This window comes from Littorina saxatilis, linkage group LG2 (genome assembly GCF_037325665.1).
Source record: "Littorina saxatilis isolate snail1 linkage group LG2, US_GU_Lsax_2.0, whole genome shotgun sequence".
NCBI classification, from domain to species: Eukaryota; Metazoa; Mollusca; class Gastropoda; order Littorinimorpha; family Littorinidae; genus Littorina; species Littorina saxatilis.
Genome location: NC_090246.1, coordinates 66,966,713 through 66,989,221, shown reverse-complemented (window position 1 = coordinate 66,989,221; position 22,509 = coordinate 66,966,713). Strand labels below are relative to the sequence as shown.

The 22,509-nt window shown below is 41.0% G+C and overlaps 2 protein-coding genes across 2 annotated transcripts in view; both read right to left on the bottom strand.

Moving 5' to 3' along the window:
- LOC138959574 (protein Wnt-10a-like) overlaps positions 1–20,089 on the bottom strand; it is a 66,034-nt gene extending 45,945 nt beyond the window's left edge. The window contains exon 1 of the mRNA XM_070331114.1: positions 19,586–20,089. The gene's annotated coding sequence lies outside the window, so the exon portion shown is untranslated. The remainder of the gene's footprint in view (positions 1–19,585) is intronic.
- Positions 14,369–14,968, bottom strand: LOC138953838 (piggyBac transposable element-derived protein 2-like). Its single transcript, XM_070325797.1, has one exon. It carries the CDS (start codon positions 14,966–14,968, stop codon positions 14,369–14,371), a length of 600 nt encoding a protein of 199 aa, XP_070181898.1.
- Positions 20,090–22,509: the final 2,420 nt, after the last annotated feature.

The following is a 22,509-nucleotide window of genomic DNA, read 5'->3' as shown; positions in this document are numbered from 1 at the left end:
CACAGTAACATAGGCACACAAAAAGAGGGTCGGTAGGTCGGCTTTTCTTAATTTTTTTTTATAACCATCTTTTTAAATTATTTTGCAAAAAAACAGGAACAAAATTGATTTTTTTTCTTTCTTTTTCTCCAAATGCCAAAAAAAAAGTCTAGGGTTGGCGGGGAAAAAATAGGGTTGGTCGGGATACCGTAAACAGACTATTTTGCTTTTTTGCCTAAGCAATGACTAACAAACTTTCTTTAGGGTCTGACATTGTATATACTATACAATTTTTGGGGTATTAACTAAATACATGTATACAGTTTTTGATTCCTTTTATACTTTTTCACAAATTAGCACCCCCCCCCCCCTTTTTTTTGTAGTCTGCCCTGGGGGCGGAAGGTCTCCTAATTTCGGTTTCTAGGGTCACCTTATGCTTCCCCATGAGCTGAGAACTTAATTAAAATGGGCCTCGATTTTTTGACTCACATGCGAAGCAAAAGTGAGTCTATGTACTCACCCGAGTCGTCCGTCCGTCCGTCCGTCCGTCCGGACGTCCGTCCGGAAAACTTTAACGTTGGATATTTCTTGGACACTATTCAGTCTATCAGTACCAAATTTGGCAAGATGGTGTATGATGACAAGGCCCCAAAAAACATACATAGCATCTTGACCTTGCTTCAAGGTCAAGGTCGCAGGGGCCATAAATGTTGCCTAAAAAACAGCTATTTTTCACATTTTTCACATTTTCTCTGAAGTTTTTGAGATTCAATACCTCACCTATATATGATATATAGGGCAAAGTAAGCCCCATCTTTTGATACCAGTTTGGTTTACCTTGCTTCAAGGTCAAGGTCACAGGAGCTCTTCAAAGTTGGATTGTATACATATTTTGAAGTGACCTTGACCCTGAACTATGGAAGATAACTGTTTCAAACTTAAAAATTATGTGGGGCACATGTTATGCTTTCATCATGAGACACATTTGGTCACATATGATCAAGGTCAAGGTCACTTTGACCCTTATGAAATGTGACCAAAATAAGGTAGTGAACCACTAAAAGTGACCATATCTCATGGTAGAAAGAGCCAATAAGCACCATTGTACTTCCTATGTCTTGAATTAACAGCTTTGTCTTGGATGACCTTGACCTTGGGTCAAGGTCACATGTATTTTGGTAGGAAAAATGTGTAAAGCATGCGAGTCGTATGGGCTTTGCCCTTCTTGTTTATTTGTATTTTGTAATTGTGCCTTTGTCCAGTCACATGATTTCACTTTGTACTTAAAAACTTGGCACTGTCATCATTTATTGCTATTTATTGTTCAGTTGTTCAGTATTTATTGCTATTGGGCATCAGTTGTTCAGTTGCCCTCTTTCGAATGAGCCATGCATGCATTATGGATGTGTTTAGCGAATTGGGATACCCAAAGCAATGTAAAAGAAGAAACAATGTGAAGCAAACATATAGCACCAAATAAAATAACCGAATCAGAATGGAAACTTCTTCAGTGTATGTGTGTGTGTGTGTGTGTGTGTGTGTTTGCTGTTTTAAATACCGAAAATGTGAAAATAAAGCAAGTCACAGCATGAGAAAGATCGACTGTACTAGTCATGACAAAGCAGGAGACAGCCTGATCAGCATGTAGAAAAGGGGAATAACTCGTATTTAGCCATTCTCATTTCTAAGCATGCCCAATGAGGAAGTTATCCTTCTTCCCATTGTAGTTTCTTTGATGTAGCCTACTTACAGGGACACGACTGCCAAATAGTCTCGGCCCGCTCAAAATAACAATGACCGAGACCACACACACCACGCGAGAGAGAAAGACTACAGGGAGGCATGCCGTCATGATGCATTAATTGACGTCAAACACTTTTGACCGTGACGTAATCTTATGCGAGCTTTATCCATTGTCTTGGATAACCACTCACACATAGACTCGGAAATGTTAAAGTTTCTACCACAGACATACACACGCACAAACACACACACACACACACACACACGCACACGCACAAACGCACAGACAGACAAAGTTACGATCGCATAGGCTACACTTCGTGAGCCAAAAATGAGTACAAGAAACAACAAAAACATTAAAGTTTTTCGTCATTTGCCGACAATGACATTTGTTTGCAAGATCATTCTCGATCATACCCACTATAGCCGGAAGGAGCACTATTTGTGGAACAGCGCGCGCTAGAGACCTTTTACGGCAAAAAATGCGGACAAGAATCACACGATATCGTGCGGTACAATAAACTCCAATAAACTCCCCCGTTCAGCACCCCCAACATAAATGTTATTGTGCAGAAATGTTTAACGTCAGAGAGTTTGTGACTCGCCCTCGCTCATAAAGCTGAAGTGTATGCTAATTTCCCCCCGTTGACAGAGTAAAGAGTTGTGATATTAAAATCATACTTCGCACGACACTGAGTTCTATTAGGACGAGGGCAGAGTTGGAAAGGAGGAGGGAGACTGAGCCAAATACCACCATGCTTGCAGTTTGGGGAAGGAAGGAGAGGGCGGGGGGGAGGGGGGGGGGGAGCGAGGGCTAGGAGGGGGAGGGGGCCTATCGGTGAGATTGGCCCATATGTTGAGAAGGAGTGTCTTGTGAATGAACTTACTTAACGAGAGCCAAAGCCTAGCTAGCATCAAAACTTATACTACTGGACCTGAGGAGTATTGTTGTACATTTAGACGGAAGCGAATTTTCAACAAAAGAAAAATTATATTTATATAAGTTATTGGTTATATTTATCCAATTGGAGGACGAGCACTACCGCTTGTTATCCCAGGTGAATTATGTGTGTGAACTTGGGCGCACATGCGCGTGTGTGTGATTGGATGTAACGTATGTATACAGAGGTCAGTGTTATATGACGTCTTTTGTTTTGCGCTTCTAGAAATAGAAAGTTATAAAAAGTACGACAAAATATTGATATAAAACGAAAATAATTTAACGTACAACAGACAAAGCCTTTTTGTGTGCAATAACTATAGATCCAAGAGCATGTTGTAATCTTAATACCCAAATCTACTGTCCACCCCCAACACCCCTCCCCCCTCGCCGCCATCCCTTCCTTTGCACCCCCCCCCCCCCCCTACCACGCCGCCACCTTCGAAAGCCTTTTTCTGTATTTCTAGCCATTTCCTCATCTTCCCTTACCACAACCCCCGCCATATTGCACAACCCCCACCACCATCCTGTTCCATCTCGTACTGTCCGACCCCCCCCCCCCCCCCCCCCATTGCAAGTGCCCTTCCTATACTCTCTGAGTCTCAAGCCATAAAACGTGCAGGTGTGCGTGTGTCAATGATACGAATAGTACTTATATTTCCCCTTTCCCATGACAATAACTTTTAAAAAGTACTAAAAAAAAACGTAGAAGGTTTTTCATTCTGGATCACAATGCATCAAGACCTTGGTGTGTCAATGCAGGTCCGCACATTATTTGTTCCGGTTTTATTTTTAAGAACTGGAGACACACTTTCGTCAGAAGACTACAGTTAAACGAATTTTATTGTTTTCCTTATTTTTTTTGTTCACGTCATTTGATGTGTAATCTTGCAACATCTCAAAATCACCGACGTTGTGAAACGGTTAAAATCAAGAGTTTTATAATTCACTTCTTCGCATGTCAGCTTTCATTACCCTGGGGAAAAGTGTGCAGTGTAATCCGCTCTTTATAGGATTATTTCTCCATTCTTTCTCTTGATTTAATGTTCATCTTTTTCTTCGTTATTTACTCAACCCAATTTTTTTCTTTTTATATTTAGTCAAGTTTTGACTAAATATTTTAACATCGAGGGGGAATGGAAACGAGGGTCGTGGTGTATGTGCGTGTGTGTGTGTGTGTCTGTGTGTGTGTGTGTGTGTGTAGAGCGATTCAGACTAAACTACTGGACCGATCTTTATGAAATTTGACATGAGAGTTCCTGGGTATGAAATCCCCGAACGTTTTTTTCATTTTTTTGATAAATGTCTTTGATGACGTCATATCCGGCTTTTCGTGAAAGTTGAGGCGGCACTGTCACGCCCTCATTTTTCAACCAAATTGGTTGAAATTTTGGTCAAGTAATCTTCGACGAAGCCCGGACTTCGGTATTGCATTTCAGCTTGGTGGCTTAAAAATTAATTAATGACTTTGGTCATTAAAAATCAGAAAATTGTAAAAAAAAATAAAAATTTATAAAACGATCCAAATTTACGTTTATCTTATTCTCCATCATTTGCTGATTCCAAAAACATATAAATATGTTATATTCGGATTAAAAACAAGCTCTGAAAATTAAATATATAAAAATTATTATCAAAATTACATTGTCGAAATCAATTTAAAAACACTTTCATCTTATTCCTTGTCGGTTCCTGATTCCAAAAACATATAGATATGATATGTTTGGATTAAAAACACGCTCAGAAAGTTAAAACAAAGAGAGGTACAGAAAAGCGTGCTATCCTTCTTAGCGCAACTACTACCCCGCTCTTCTTGTCAATTTCACTGCCTTTGCCATGAGCGGTGGACTGACGATGCTACGAGTATACGGTCTTGCTGACAAAATGGCATTGCGTTCAGTTTCATTCTGTGAGTTCGACAGCTACTTGACTAAATATTGTATTTTCGCCTTACGCGACTTGTTTTTATATTTAGTCAAGTTTTGACTAAATATTTTAACATCGAGGGGGAATCGAAACGAGGGTCGTGGTGTATGTGTGTGTGTATGTGTGTGTGTGTGTGTGTGCGTGCGTGCGTGCGTGCGTGTAGAGCGATTCAGCCCAAACTACTGCACCGATCTTTATGAAATTTGACATGAGAGTTCCTGGGATTGATATCCCCATACGTTTTTTTCATTTTTTTGATAAATGTCTTTGATGACGTCATATCCGGCTTTTCGTGAAAGTTGAGGCGGCACTGTCACGCCCTCATTTTTCAACCAAATTGGTTGAAATTTTGGTCAAGTAATCTTCGACGAAGCCCGGACTTCGGTATTGCATTTCAGCTTGGTGGCTTAAAAATTAATTAATGACTTTGGTCATTAAAAATCTGAAAATTGTAAAAAAAATTAAAAATTTATAAAACGATCCAAATTTACGTTTATCTTATTCTCCATCATTTGCTGATTCCCAAAACATATAAATATGTTATATTCGGATTAAAAACAAGCTCTGAAAATTAAATATATAAAAATTATTATCAAAATTAAATTGTCCAAATCAATTTAAAAACACTTTCATCTTATTCCTTGTCGGTTCCTGATTCCAAAAACATATAGATATGATATGTTTGGATTAAAAACACGCTCAGAAAGTTAAAACAAAGAGAGGTACAGAAAAGCGTGCTATCCTTCTTAGCGCAACTACTACCCCGCTCTTCTTGTCAATTTCACTGCCTTTGCCATGAGCGGTGGCCTGACGATGCTACGAGTAAAATGGCATTGCGTTTCGTTCTGTGAGTTCGACAGCTACTTGACTAAATATTGTATTTTCGCCTTACGCGACTTGTTTCTTTTTACTTTCATGAATCTCCTTGGTTTAAACAGTGTTTATTCAACAATTCATATGTATTTGAACATGATACATGTTACGGATCATCAACAAGCTCAAGCTTATGGTGGTGACCCTAACGGGAGAATTAAACATATGGATTACAATAACTTGCGACGAGACTTCGACAAGTACTTTCCAAACCAAAACAAATGAGAAACAAACAAAATGTGCAAAACATACATGTATATATATATATATATACATATTTGACAAAAAGCAAAGGCATAATGGAGACAGGACACGACAATAGAGTGGACAAAGAATATAAGAGGGAAAGAGAGAGAGGAAAGGAGAGGGCGAGAGAGAGAGTAAGCGAGAGAGAGAGAGAGTAAGTCGGGAGAGAGAGAGAGAGAGAGAGGGAGAGAGAGAGGGAGAGAGAGAGAGAGAGAGAGAGAGAGAGAGAGAGAGAGAGAGAGAGTGAGAGAGAGAGTACATTAGTATACATCACAATTGCATATATATACCAAAAACAATCGCTATAACTTCTTAATTAAATTTAGACTTAGATTATCTATAATGAATGGGGCATACTGCACTCAAATTCGTTTTGCCCCAAGTCGGCCAGTTGAAATAATGTATTCCTGGACTTTATCAAAAACAGATTCGTTTGATTCTTTTGACAATCGTGCATCACCAAATAAGAGTGTTGCTATCGTAATTTGGTCAGTGGGGAGAGTACCTATTGTTCTGGTTCGGTCTCTATCGTATTGAGGGCAATCTAAAAGAAAGTGTTTTACGTCTTCTGATGCGTGGCCACAGGCACACGCTGGATTATTGCTCAAATGCCTATCGACTAGGTGCTGGTTTAAATCGGTCATGCCTAACCTTAATTTACTGTGAATCACTTGGACCTGTCGTTCTCCAATGTAAAAATACGGTGGCACAACTGGATCGTTAGCAGTTAGATATCTTTTAAATTGGCTTATGGATTCAGTAAGTTTGATTGCATCAGGCAAGGCATTCCATAAATGTGTTGTTGATGGGAAAAACGATGATTTATACAATTCAGTTTTGTACGGTGGAATCTTGCGTTCTAATGGGCGTCTCCTGTGATACGGGTTTTCCGCAGATACGAGAGGTGGGAGTTCAGCACTTAAATATGGGGGAACTTTGTTATGAACAATTTTATGAAATAATATTAATTTATGGCGTTTGCGTCGTTCAGAAAGTGTAGTAAAACCCGATTCTTGATATAATTTTCGGTGACTTGTTCCTCGAACTGTTCCAATAATAATTCGTATTGCCTCTAAGTGAAGACCTTCTAATTCATCTGCCAATCCGGTAGTGCAATTATCCCATACAACGTCTGCGTAATCAATACTTGGCAATATGAATGATTTATACATGTTTTCTAGGGATTTTCTGCTTAATCTATATTTATATGAGCGCAGACAAGAAATCAATAAGCGGCATTTGGCTACGATAGATTTTGTTTGGGACTCCCATTTACAATTATTTTGAACGATTACACCTAGGTGCTTGTGCTTTTCTACATCTTGTAATGTGATATCGCCAAACTTTAATTCAGTAAAATCCGGATTCTGTTGTCTGCCTAAATTTAATAATTCGGTTTTAGTTTGATTGAAAAGAACTTTCCACTTTTTTGCCCATTTAAAATTTTTACTCAGGTCTGAATTTAAAATCTCGGCTCTGAGAACAGGATTTTCAACGGATAAATACATACTTGTGTCATCAGCGAATAATTTAATAACAGATTCAATATTTTTCACTATATCGTTAATATAAACGAGGAACAACGTAGGGCCTAATACTGATCCTTGTGGGACTCCTGCTGAGACGGGTAAATATGTTGACTTATTTCCTTTTAAAACAACTGCCTGTTTACGCCCAAAGAGGTAATCTTGGAACCAGATTAAGAGCCGTCCACGTATTCCGATTGCTTCCAGTTTCCTAATGAGGCCCTTGTGCCATACTTTATCAAACGCTTTAGATATGTCAAAGAATACGGCTTGGGTAGGAATATTATTGTCCAGAGATTTACACAAGTCATTATACAAAGAAATTAACTGGTAGGTGGTGGAATCTTTTGGTATGAATCCAGACTGGTAAGGCGTAAGAATGCTGTTCAGAGTTAAGTATTCAAATACTCGTGACTGGACACATTTTTCAAACACCTTTCCGATACAGCTTAGGAGAGAAATGGGTCGATAATTTGAACAATCAGTTTTATCTCCTTTTTTAAAAATCGGTGATACATGGGCTTTTTTCCATTCCATTGGAAACCTGCCTTCCTGGAGAGATCTGTTATACAAGAGGGTTAAAGCTTCTGAGATGTGCCTGGCACTAGATATCAAAATTCTGTTGTGCACCTGGTCGGGACCAGCGGCTTTTGTTTTATCAAGGTTTATTAAAATTGTTTCTACTTCCTGAGTACGTAGGATCACATCGTCCAAGACACTATCTAATCTGTCAACGTCAGGAGCGTTGTCATCATCATCTGGTAATTTTGACTGTTCAACAAAGAAATTGTTGAAGAGTGTTGCTTTTTCTTCATTTCCATAATGTGTTACACCATCAAATATTAAGGGTGGAATTGCGTCAGCGTTTGAACCTCTTTTCGCCAAGAACGATTTAACTAATTTCCACCAATTTTTTGTCCCGAAATTATTCATTTCTGATACTCGACCGTCAATTTCTTTTAAATATTCTAATTTCCGGGTTCGTATAGCATCTGTGTAGTCGTTGCGGATATTGCGAAAGGTTTCCCAAGCATCGGGTGTATCCAAACGAGCTGCTATTGTATGAACAACTCTTTTCTTATTCCGTAATTTCAGTATGTCTGATGTTAACCAGGGGGCATCGTTTTCTCGCACAGTTACCGTTTTAACAGGCATACATTTCTTTGCTGATAATAATAAATTTTCTGAAAACGTCTGTGCTGCCTTGTCAATACAATCTTGACTCGCGATCTCTATCCAATTAACGTTCTGTAATTCAATCGTTAGTGCATCAACGTTTAATTTATTATAATCAAAAATAACACGTTTAAATCTATTCTCTTTCGGAATGTGATTTTTCAACTTCAGTAATGGAACTGAGTGATCACTACAAACTGGTGGTAGGACCAAGACCTCATCAACAATGTCCGTACTTGCTGTTAGAATCAAATCGATACAAGTTTTGGAAATTTCGGTTATTCGGGTAGGGAATTCAACCAATTGGTGTAAATTATTCAGAAAAATAATATCTAATAAGTGAGTGGAGGGATTATTACTGTAATCAGAATTAAAATCTCCGAGAACAAAATATTTGTGGGGTAAGTTGCCAACCGTTCTAATTGACTGGTCGACCAACTTCCAATAATCTACGGTTGAATTTGGAGGTCTGTAAAAGGAACCAACAAGAATTGTCTCCTGATTCAATTTCGTTTCAATCCAGACAGCTTCTAAATCTTTAACATCTAAATCAGGTCTGTATTTGCACACTAAATTGTTCTTAACATAGACTGCAACCCCACCGTGTGGATCATTTTGTCGATCTTTTCGTACTGGTAAATGAAAATCTTGAATACAAATTTCATTATCACTGACTGCTTCTGATAACCAAGTCTCAGACATGGTAACAATATCAAAGTGCTTCATTTCAAATTCTAAAATATCCAGTTTATGTCTTAGACTTCTCACGTTCATGTGTACGACAACCAATTCCCCCGAAGGCCTTGTGTCCCGAGGTCCAGGATTTAAATGCACATCACCAGCCAGCAATATTAAATTCAATATATGCAGTAAAACAAAAACTACAGAGATTGCCATAAAAATAAATACACGACTAAACCTGTCAAGGGTACGTGTTATTGTAAAGTCTGTCTGGACAGGAGGACATGTGTTTGTTTTACAATGTGAAGTGGGAGTCAAGGAATTCAGGAAGAAAAACAGCATTAGTGCCACAACACAACCGTCATCACCTTGAAAGAAGAGAACTAAAAATGCCGGGATCTGTTCCTTATTCAGGAAGGATAATTTTCGTGAAAGTTTGTTTGCAGTGGGGCAAAACCCGCCGATTCTAGCCCATGAATGTCCTGACACTGTTTTTCTGCACAAAGGCTATTTCTGTGTCTTACTTTTTTTCTGCACTAAGGTTCTTTGTGCATCTTACTTAAACCAGTTTAAGAAGACATGAAGACTCACGGTGTTTTAAGAACAGATAGATAGGCATTGTCAGGCTGCAATAGACTGACGACCACACATCGGTCACTGTAGGTTGTACCACGCTGTTGTCAGAATGAAACATTAGTTTTGCGAACTCAGACATTTAGCACACACCCTGTAAAAAGAGCAATGATTTTTGGTTATTAGAAGTTAAAATACCAACCCATATTTCAAAACGAGATTAAAACACAACCGCCTAGTTTATAAATGACACGCAGAAAGAAAAAAACGTTGCCGAAAAAAAAAGAAAAAAAAAGATCCGTCCTCAGGAGAATTCCAAGCGTACAACTTACGCCACAAGCCTGAAGGTTTGTCAATAACCTTTAGTGCAGAAACGGCAACATGCCCAAGACGTGGTTTCAAATGCTGCACATATATTTTGAGAAAAAATAATCCATTCTAAATAATGCAGTTTAGAATAGGGAGTATTATTTAAATGTTAGTCTGTTATAGAAGAATGCAAACACGCACGCATGCACACACACACACACACACACACACACACACAAACACACACATGCGCACTCACGCACGCACGCACGCACGCACGCACACACACACACGCACACACACACACACGCACACACATACACATACATACACGCACGCACACACGCACGCACACACACACATACACACACACGCACGCACACACACACACACACACACACACACACACTAATAAAGGACGATACATTTCTGACGCCTGCAAACACTCCTAGCCTGGCTAAGTCAGCCTTCTCCAAAATTAGAAAGAGCTTCTGCGCCTTTTTGTTTTACCGAAACATTGGAAAAATAAATTCAACATAAGTCACATATTCAAATATTCAAATTAACAGAAATACGCTCTTGGAGGCTGCCATTTCTGAGATGCGCATTTGTTTTTGCCGCGAATCATGAACACAAATAAAAGAAGAATAAGTCAAGTTCTAAAGAAGACGCTCAGGCGACAGCATGGAACATTTAAAACAGTGTGAAAGCAAGAAGACGGTACGGTACAGCGGACTAGATGAAGAGGGAATGTCTCCAAATAAATAGTAAGTACACTCCTGGAGCCTGCAATTTCCACATTCAACGAATCATTGAGAAAATAAAGCAGGAATAAGTCACATTCTAAAGAAGGCGCTAAGGCGACAGACCCTCGAGCCAGCGAGGCAAGGGACATTCAAGCAGGAGGGGGAGGGCGGGGGGGGGGGGGGGGGGGGGGGGTACGGTACAGCTAGCTTGGACGGAGACGGAGAAGAAGACGAAGAAAACGCAAGGCAAAAAGCCGAGAGTGGGAACGAGCACGGAGAGGACTCTTGACCGCACAAACATCCCCCCGTGAACAGATTAAAGACTCTCTGTTTCGCTCTGGCGTGTTTACCCAGCGATAGGGTTTCGCTTCAAGAGCATGATCTGCATAATATGAGAGCGATTTACCCTTCATTCAGTCTCATTACAAGCACAGAAAAGCCAGCGCCACCGAGAGTTTGAGGTAGAGGGGGCCATGGAAGTTGAATAGGGGGTCGGATCTTGAGGTTGAGGGGAGGGGGTGGGGGGTGGTATAGGCTTTGGGGACCTGGGGAGGAGGAGAAACGTTGTTTGCCCCTCCAACGCTCTGAGGGTACCTCATGAGTCGCGGAACTTCCACAGAGACTTGAGGTAAAGGTTGTGGAAGTGTAGCGATGAGGGGGGGGGGGGGGGTAGAACTTTGGTAGAAGACGCAGAAGGACCAGGGAGAGGGGGAGGGTGTGTGTGGCTATATTTGCCCCTCCGACATGCTGAGGGTATCTCATGAGTTGAGGAACTTCCAGTGAGTCTTCTGGTGGGTAGGTTGGGTGCTGGGTAGGGGGGGGGGGGGGGTGTTGTGGTCGGGGGGACATTGACGGTGGCAGACGACACCAAGAGAACACTGAAACGTGATTTGAAGCCTTCACTCGTATTGTTGAACGATGTGTTTCGTCGGACCTCTGAGTCAGGCAACGAGGCTCTCTTCCCTCTCTGTAGGCGCGGGGATCTTATCTTCATTGTGCGAATTGTTTGAGGTATACAGAGAGTGCGAGGCAATGACTTCAAACGTCATGTGTAAGTAGGATCGGGTGATCAATCTGCTCCCTGCAAATGTCTTCATAGAAACTGACACCACTTGTCTTGGGCGGATTGCTGGTGGGTGTGTGGGCCTCTTAGCTCCTGGAGCCACAGACAGTACACGAGTTTGTATATTGAGTGACTTAAATCTGACAGACTGACAGACAGACAGACAGACAGACAGTCAGACAGACAGACACGCGCGAAGCACGCAGGCCCGCTGACGCACTCTTCCATTGACTGGACCATGCACTCAAATACCCGAAAAAGCTAATATTCATTCCGACGTACTGGCACAGAGAGGCAGAGAGATAGACAGACAGACAGACCGACAGACGGACAGTTACACAGACAGAGAGATGGACGAACCAACGGACGGACGGACGGATGGACAAAAACACAGACGCACGCAGACACTCACCAACACACACACACACACACACACACGCACACGCACACACACACACACACACACACACACACGCACACATACATATATATGTCTATGTATTTCTATACACACACAATCACTCACTTACACATATTATGTCCTCTCGTACGAGGGCATAACGTTGTTACTGAAAAACATCCATTCTAACACTTGTTATGGGCTGGCAGAGTGTAGTGTTGAACATGGCACGTAAACACGCTGAAAAACTGTGGTCACCCTTACAAACAAGGCTGTGCAAAAAGTCACACACTAATAAAGCCGACCTTAAAGAGACCTCACGAACATTCAGGAAAACACAGATTAGAAAGTCGCACGCAGTTGTTGAATTCGGTGATTGTAAGGTATCGTTGTGGGGCATAGCATGTTTTTAAAAGTCGGCGAAGCAATCCAACCAGATTGCATATATGAGCGTGATTGGTCGCTGCATGTGAATTACAAAAAAAAATTTTAAAAATAAAATAAAAGACAACACACACCAAAACAAGACAAACAACAAAAGCAACAACAAATTTTGTGCACCGTTCTTGTTTCACAATGACGTCATGGCATGCTGAACGGTGTAGGTGTCATTCTTCGTAAAAGCTAATAAAGGTGGGGTTTGAAGCCGTTTTCGCGGATATTGAGACACGGTACATTTTAGTAACTCTATGGCGCATTGCCTTCAAAACTTCATGTCGTAGAATACACACCAAATCTTAAAACATTTGAGACATTAGTAACGCTGATATGCGACATACCCGAAAGAGTCTGGAAATTGTCGGTAGCTGCTGACTCAACAAATAAGTGTTTTTGTGTGTGTGTTTTTTTAATTTTTATTGTATTCAACAACAGCAGATGTAAACAAACAAAAAATCAGATGTGCCATAATAATACTTAAATGTCATGTACATACTTAATCAAACATGGGTGATATGAGGATTTCAACGCGAGAATAATCTTTAAGAAGTGGATTAAGTCACGTCGCGGACAGCAACTGTCAGTCGAAGCCTTCGAAAGCTCACTGCTGACATGCTTGACTGAGCATGGCTCTTGAAAGAGCATTTTCCAGGAAATTGCATTTCGCGTTTGCACCAGCGCGCTGTGAGCTGCCGATGTTGAATAATGATGCATACAATTAAAGTGTAATTTAAAGGGTTTTTTCCGGTTCAATCTGACACGATATATTATACGTAGTATGTATAATTGAAAACTCTTTCTGGTATGTCTGAAAGCAGCATAGTTAATGTTTGAAATTATTTTAAGAGTCGGTGTGTGTTTTACGACTAGTACCAGCACACATATCCGAAAAGTTTTACGACAATGCGTTTTAACCCCTTTTTGCCGAGATTTTTTTTCTTTTCTTTTTTTGCGTTTTTTAATAGCAAATAAAATTCTAAGACACAATATGTATTTCTTTTCTGATTTTTTTACTTTTTCTTGTGTCTACAGCATTTTTTTCAAGCGTCCTTTAAAAAGGACGCTAGGATCGAGAGGGTAGAGGTTTATCAAACATATACAATAGTGAAAGGAACAAGTTTCTAAAAGTTTTCAATGAAATTTATTAACACAAACACTTGTTTTCAAAAAAGTTTTTAACTTTCGGTTTATAAACAATACAAAGTAACGGATTATTTGTCCATTATTTTAAAAAAATAAACAAACAAAAAAACAAAAACAACCTCTGAACATGGTGCAAGTCACTCTCCTGTTACCCTGCCAATGTGAATAATCTGTGCAAACAAAATTGCTTTCAACGATTTTTGTACAGCTCGTCAGAGCTTTTCACTTTCATTGTGAGTGGTCAAGTGGTCAGTTACCGATTACACAGGAGTATGAAATGCCACAAAACAGTACTTTCGGTGCAGAGGGACATTGCGCTTCAGGCAGATTTGTTTGACCTTTTTGCCACATTGTGCGCATCTTCTCTGCTTGGAGATGTGCTCCACCAGGTGATCCAACCCATCACATCTGATTGCTGGTGGAACTCTTCTGTCCAGCTTTGCCACACGTCCGACAGGATGGTTAGGGAGCTCCAGGCGGGCAGCAGCGTGTGACCTCTTGATGTAGATGTCCGCGATGGCACGCTGAACTGCCAGAAGATCCATGGGAATGTACTCTGAGGCAGGTGTAGCCCTGTACATGTGCCATGTTTGCTGCACACACAGGTCAAGACAGAAGCTGAAAATGGCCCACCACCATTTCTTGGATCGTATGGAGACTCGGTATTTGGCAATGTTCTGGTCCATTCTGTCGCACCCGCCCATTGTCTTGTGTTTGATCAGGAAGGGCTGCGAGATCTTGACTCGTTTTTTTCTCTGCCTTGGAGCACCGGGAGGCTGACTGCAGAGGGTTGACTCCTGCTGCATTGGAGACAGCGTTGACGATGTTGTTGTCGTTCCATCGAACCACTATCACTCCTGTGTTTTCGGCCTGTTGAAAGTCGTAAGTGCCTCTCTTGGTATTCTTCATTTCATTGATTGACTTCAGTGGGCACTGCTCGGTCCTGTTGGCACGAACCGTTCCTGTACATCCAATCTTCTTGCTCGTGAGGACGTCAACAAGCTTCAGACTTGTAAACAGGTTATCAAAGGTCAGATGGTAACAATCTTCCGGCTCCTCTTCCTCCAGCTCAGAGATGAGGTCAACCACCACGGCTCCACCCATTCCAATGCCTGGATACTCATCTGCATTAGCTTGCCTGCCATTTGCTCCTTGGTAGGGTTCAAACTGGACGCAGTACCCAAGGGGTGTGGCCAGCACCCACATCTTGTATCCGAAGCGTATAGGCTTCCCTCTAATGAATTGCTTTGCACCGTGTCCCCCATAGTATGGGATCATGCTCTCGTCGATACTCAAATGTTGTTGCTTCATGATTTTTTTGAAGTACATGAGGCATCTCTCATTGAGCATGGTAATCAATGGCCTGATTTTGGCCATATCCATCACCACCACTGTTCTCCTCTCCCAATGTAGTTCTGCCACTGAGTCCCACAATAGTAGCTGTGGCACTGGCAGTCAGTTGTCGTCCGGACAAGTTGTGGACAGCACACTCCCCATCTTCTTCACCACTATCTTCATCAGTCAACTCATCAACTTCAGGAGGGTCGAGAAAGATGTCAGCTCTTTGAAATAAGTCATCATCTTCAAGCATATCTATTACCTCGTTCACAGTGAATCTGAAACAAACCCAACCCGTACATGAAAAAACCTCTGGCCATTTAGCCCTAGCGTCCTTTTTAAAGGACACCAGATCGAAACTGCCTATAACACAAACTATGGAGTATATTCACAAAAAGAAACATATGTTTCTAGATTGTGCCTTTGTCTTCAAATTACCTTCAGTAATGATATTAAAAATGTTGATAATTACACAAATATAGCCTTACCTTCTTTTGGAACTCATCTTGATCTGCTCAGCATGTGGATTTTGAATGCTGTCCACCATGACACTTTACTGCCAAGAGAGATAACTTTCTCCAACTCAGCTTCTGAAACGTTGTTACCTCCCTAACACCAATCAGTGACTTAGACCTTTCTCAGAGTCTGTGTTGTAAATCAGGTGGGGAAAATGTAAGCGTCCTTTTTAAAGGACGCCAGGCTTACTTACATGTAGTGTTTTGTCTCATTACCATTTGATACGGCGTACAATACTGCTTTTAATGGCTTCCGAGAAGAATTACACCTACACCGTTCAATTTACCATGACGTGATTGATAGACACGATAGGTGAACACAACTGCCTGTTTTGGATACACATGTGATTGTTCTTTCCATTGACATGCAACACTTGTTCCGTTTTAGCTGTTCTGATTTATTTTAATTTTAACGCGGAAACTCCTTGCTTTTGTGAATTTGATTGTTGGGGGTGTTTGTATTCTAGGTTCCACTGTATAGGCTCAACGTTATGTAAAATCCATCTGTTTGCGGAATATAGTAGGGGGATGAATGGCCTTTCCAGTCATATAACTTTGTTTTGCAATAAACGTCCTCATTACAACGATCTGCACTCAAACACATGATTAGTTTTTAATGACGGGTAGTAATATGTGATATCATCGTGCCTTGCACTTGTCAGTATCGAAGTGTCCATAGAAAACAAAATGGCCAATCTTTGAAAGGCTTAAAGTAAAAAGAAAAGACGCCAAATCCTCTCTCTCTCTCTCTCTCTCTCTCTCTTGGTTCATTACCGATTGAGCAAGTGCGTGAACATCGGGTTCTAGGGGTCACAATAGATTCTGAGCTTAACTGGAAATGTCACTTAAACAATATGAACAAAACGTTATCGATAAACATGTTTTTGTTCTCGCAGCTACGATATTATGTTGACACTTCAGTTCTAAAATTGTTTTACCATGCACATATTCTGTCACATCTAAGTTATGCTTCCACGTTGTGGGACAACTGTAGTGATGTCCACATGATGAAACTAAATTCTCTCCATCGTCGTGCAGCTAAACTGATGGTACCTAACTCATCAGTCACTACTGACAAGAAACTAAAACTGCTCGACCTCCTTCCGTTAAACCAGCAGCTTAAACTGAATAAAGCATTGTTCATGTTTAGAGTTACAAACAAAGAAGTCCCTGAGTACATTCAGTCACTATTTCAAAGGGCAACCAACAGGTATGGTTCCAGTAAATTCATTCCACCTCGCCCTCGACTAGATTTGTACAAGTCTAGTCTTGCATTCTCCGGATCTTCAGAATGGAATTCGCTTCCAACTGTACTTAAACATATTCCATCAGTCAAGGCCTTTAAAAAACAAACACACAGACATTTGTTCGAAGTCTGATTCAAAGTGAAACAGTTATTGTAACATTGTGGCAATTCGTAAATTGGTTTATTCCAATATCTTAAACCACCCTAATTTAATCAATACATAAACGTTATCTTAAAGCATCACATGTATATTAGCATGCGTGTATGCAATTTATGCATGGACAAAGATACGGGATACGATTCTCTTTTTATGATTGTTGTTTTTCTACACTTGACTTGCTATTTGTTTGCTTGCTGTTGTTGTTTTTATTCAGGACCTCATGTTCTTATTGAACGTAACTTTGCACTCATTATTATCATTATTATTAGTGTTATTATTATCATTATTATTATTTTATTGTTATTAATCTTATTACCATGAAATCATCATCATTGCCTTCATTGCTATTATCATTGTTACTTTTGCTATCTTTATACTTCATAGTTTTTATTTAGTTAATCTATAACTTTTGATTTGCTTTTGAATGTTACTTATTACCATATGTATGTTTCGTCAAATTCGTAGTGTCCATATACTCTTTTCATGTGTTGTTTTGTTCTCGTCTTTGTTTGCAAGGACAGATTGTAAGACTAGGCAATGCCTAAAATCTCCATCCTTCTGAAATAAAGTTTAATCAATCAATCAATCTCTCTCTCTCTCTCTCTCTCTGTCTCTGTCTGTCTCTCTCTGTCTCTCTCTCTCTGTGTTTCTCTTTCTCTGTCTGTCTCTCTCTCTCTCTCTCTCTCTCTCTCTCTCTCTCTCTCTCTCTCTCTCTCTCTCTCTCTCTCTCTCTCTAGGTTTCTCTCTCTCTTTTCTATTCTCCTCAAACACACCCCCAATCTCCATCTCCTTCTCTAAATCAACAACATTCAAAAAAGAAAAGACAACACAAATAGGTATCACACTTTTTTCACAATGTCCATCTCTCTGTCTTTTCTACTACCCTACAACCCCCCCCCCCCCCGCCAACCCCCGCCAACCCCCCCCCCCCTCATTCCTCCTCTCACCCCGCCCCCTTACCCCTCCGCCCTCAACGTCGAATGTCTTGTGCACCGGTTACACTTACGGTGACATGTCTGACATTTACAGACAGTATGAGGCCCGACCTCGCCACTATCCCTTTGAAGGCAGCTTTAGCTAATAGAGAAAGGTTAAAAATATTTTCAAAGTTTGAGCGAGAATTCGCCTCACCCCTCCCCTTGCTCCTCCCCCTTTCTTTTCCTCCTCCTCCTTTTCCTCTTTCGCCTCCTCGTCTTCCTCCTTATCCTCCCGTTTCGTGTACGACTGTGAACCGTGTGCACATATATATACCTGTCCCTGTAAAATGCTGTGTGATGAAAAACTATCATGGCAGTTCGGATTTCAAAGTAGAAGTCTGTATGTGTGTTGTCGATAGCTGAATCGATCATGTTATCCAGAAATAACTATTAAAAGAGGACCCAGGGGAAGAAACAAAACAGAGAAAAAATAAAAGAAATGCAGCATACCAAAAACTTGAAGTACTAATTCAAAGTAGAAAACTATAAGTGTGTGGTTGATACCCGGAGCATGTTTTTAATAAAGAAATAATGAATAAAAGGACCCCAAAAAATAAAATAACAGAAGAAAAAAAAGCGGCATGTCTATAAGTTAGGAGGAGAACATTCAAAGTAGGTGTGATTTTGATAGCTGGGGCATGTTTTCGAAAAAAAATCATATAAATGGGAGGACCCAGGACAAAAAGAAAAGAAGGAAAAGCAACATGTTCAAAATATAAGGGTAGAAGCAATAAAGTGTGTTGTTGATGGCTGGAACATGCTTTCGATGAAGAAATAATGAGATGACACATGAGGAAAAAGAAGGAAAGAGACCGAAGGAGGAAAAGCAGCATGCCCGAAATGAAATAAACGAAAACAAAAGATGAAAAAATAAATTCCGGCATACTGACAGGTGGAAGAGGAGAAGAATGAAACTAGAAATACAAGAGAGGGTATGCTCATCGTAACAACCACATGGATTCAAGAAGAGATCAAAATCACAACAATAATTATAGGAGAAAAAAGGCAGGGAAAAGAAAGATTAAACAGACAAAAACTCTCACGCACGCACGCAAGCTCGCAACACACACACACACACACACACACACACACACACACACACACACACACATTATTATCTCTCTCTTCTCTTTTCAACACACAGAGACAAACACAATCAGACAGACAGACACGCACACACGCAAGCACACACACACACACACACGCACACACTCACAGACACACACACACACACACAAACACACACGCACGCGCGCACACACACACACACACATTCACACACACACACACACACACACACACGCACGCACGCACACACACACACACACGCACACACTCACAGACACACACACACACACACACTATCTTTCTCTCCAACACACACACACACACACACACCACACACACACACACGCACGAGAGAGAATGTGAATATTTTTGGAGGAAACAGTCAAGGTAAATACATCCCATAAATCTTAAATATACATTTTGACACATACACAACACAGAAGTGTAATATCAAATGATAAAACACTAATCTGGTTGGTATAAACATGATTATATTTGCAAACCAAAACCTCAACTCACCTTCCAAGAACCTTCGCCAGACGCTTTTTTTCTCTCCCTCCAATGTTACTGTAATCCTTGCAGACTCGATGCTTTTGATTGTCTCTGATCAGGGTCACTTTCCACTGTTCCAAATTGTCCTGATAAAGGTCGTGAATCGACCGATCCACTAACCACGAGTCCATTAGAATCAAATCGAGGTTTCCTCGAAATAAACTATAATCTTTGCAGGCTGGATAATCTTAATCGTCTCTGATCGATTTCACTCTCCACAATGTCTGTCTATCACAGGCTGGTCCTTAACTCAACCAGTTAATTCACTTTAACTGCGAGTCCATAAGAATCACATCTGTTCTCCTCGGTCACTGAAATAATGACAACGCCTGTCCGTCATCGGTTCGTGAGGGAAAACGGACGTGTCGCATTAGTGTCCAGCAAAAATCGTAACTGCATGTTACTTCTCTCCACAAGATCTCCTCCAGTACTATTGCTGTGTGGTGTGGTCCGCGTGGTCCCTCACTCTACCCTCCCAGCTCGGAGGAGTATTGCGCCTCCCCCCGTCAGGTAAAGCCGTTGGAGTCTTCACTCTAAAACCTGTGTTGGCGTTCACTCTGCTCATGCAGTGTCTTACTGTGCGCTCTCCCGCCTTGAGCGTTCGTCAGTCGTTGAGTCAGTCTTTCTGGGTTTTGCGCGTGGGATATTGAGGAAAGGGGGGGGGGGGGGGAGTAGGTAGGTGGGTGAGTGTAGGGATTGTTTTGGGGGTGCGACTGAGTGGGAATTAGAAGTTCCTCCTTCATTCACATTTGTTTGACCTGTGAGTTCAGTGTTATCCATGATGTTAGACATTGTATTTTGTCTAAAAAAAACACCACTTCGGTTTTAAAAAAATACGTTTGGACCAGTATTAGCGCTCTGTCAATGTTCGTGTTTCATTTAGTGCTATATGCTATATACCAGCTGCGTAGACAGTTGGATAGATAGACAGACACACAGACATACAGATAGACAGGCTGACACAAAAACAGACAAGCATACAGACACACAGACAAACACACATACATACACACACGCACGTATATACTCTCTTTTTCTACCTCTCTCTCTCTCTCTCTCTCTCTCTCTCTCTCTCTCTCTCTCTCTCTCTTTCTCTCTCTTCTCCAAAAAACTAAACCCTGCCTACAGCGCCAGAAAGTAGACAAACAGTAACATTATTACACATTTGCTAGTGCCTGTCGAAATTGAATTGTCTCCTTACAACACTCGTAGCCCCGCCCTCAGAAAACCCACGTTCCCATACTGACACGCAAGTGTGACTTTTACAAATGGCCCACTTTCAGCACTGACCGATTAGTGTTTGCTGGGTTCCGGAATAGTGATTTGAAAATACGGCCTTCGTCATTGAGAACTTTCTTACTTGTTCTATTCAGTTTAAGTTTAGTTAAGTAAGTTAAGTTAAGTTAAGTTAAGTGTAGTGTAGTGTAGTTTAGTTTAGTTAAACTTAGCTGAGCTTAGTTTAATTTAGTTCAGTTCAGTTCAGTTCAGTTCAGTTAAATGTGGTTCATTTTGGTGTATAATTGTTTTGTTTAGTTTAGTTAATTGAACGTTCAATTTACTCGAATTACCTATTAGTACTGACTCTGATTGTGGTAGCAAGCAACAGTAGCAACACAGAAACAGTTTATTTTGTATTTGTTTGTTTGCTTAACGCCCAGCCGACCACGTGCTGCTTTGACATTTAACGTGCGCCACACACAAGACAGAAGTCGCAGCACAGGCTTCATGTCTCACCCAGTCACATTATTCTGACACCGGACCAACCAGTCCTAGCACTAACCCCATAATGCCAGACGCCAGGCGGAGCAGCCACTAGATTGCCAATTTTAAAGTCTTAGGTATGACCCGGCCGGGGTTCGAACCCACGACCTCCCGATCACGGGGCGGACGCCTTACCACTAGGCCAACCGTGCCGGTCACAGAAACAGTAACATCAGGTGACGATATACCTTTGATCGTACCAGCAATTATAACGCCCACACATGAAAGTGAAACAGGAAAGTCCCTCTCTTCTTAAATTTCCATAACTGCTTTCTACCTCGTAGGCATCAACCCCCAACCCATTTCCATTTTGAGCCGGTTCCTGTTTGAAAAATACGTTTGAAAAAAGGCCAAAGAAAATATAGCTGTGTTTCTTGTGTATCAAGCGTCAGAAATATTATCTTCTGAGTAATAAGCAAAAGACTAGAACCAAGCTAAATCAAAGTAAACAACCTACTCACTTTTTTCTATTACGAAACAACCCCCTCCCCTCTCCCCCCACCCCCCCCCCCCCCAAACACACACACACACGCACGCACGCACGCACGCACACACACACACACACACACATACACATACACACATACATACACACACCTACACTCACCTGATCGTTAAAAAAAAGAGACATCTTAGGCTCAGTTGAGTTAAACACAACTCTTTTTTTTTTCTTTGGACCAAAGATGTTGGGAGTTCTTGCTCATTTCCTTGTGTACTAAGACGAAAGCAGCATCTTTTCCCCAGACGCATGAGGGGGAAAATCCATCAGCTTTTATGAATGGGCATGGAAGATTGCACCTGGTGTAAAGACACCATATGTTTGCCGTGGTTAAATGAAATTTCTGGTGTTTGGCAAAATAACATGCTCGCCGCTCTCTTCCTATTTTCCTCAGTTTATCAATGGCTACGGTTTTGAGTGTGTTTGTCAGAGATAGGGATGAGGTTGAGGGGTTGGGGGTTGAGAGAGAGAGAGAGAGAGAGAGAGAGAGAGAGAGAGAGAGAGAGATAGAGAGAGAGAGAGAGATAGAGAGAGAGATAGAGAGAGAGAGATTCTAGAAAAAATATTCACAAGATTTATGTTGAATATGACAAAGAGGAAGAAACTATGTTGGATTATACGTGTTACACAC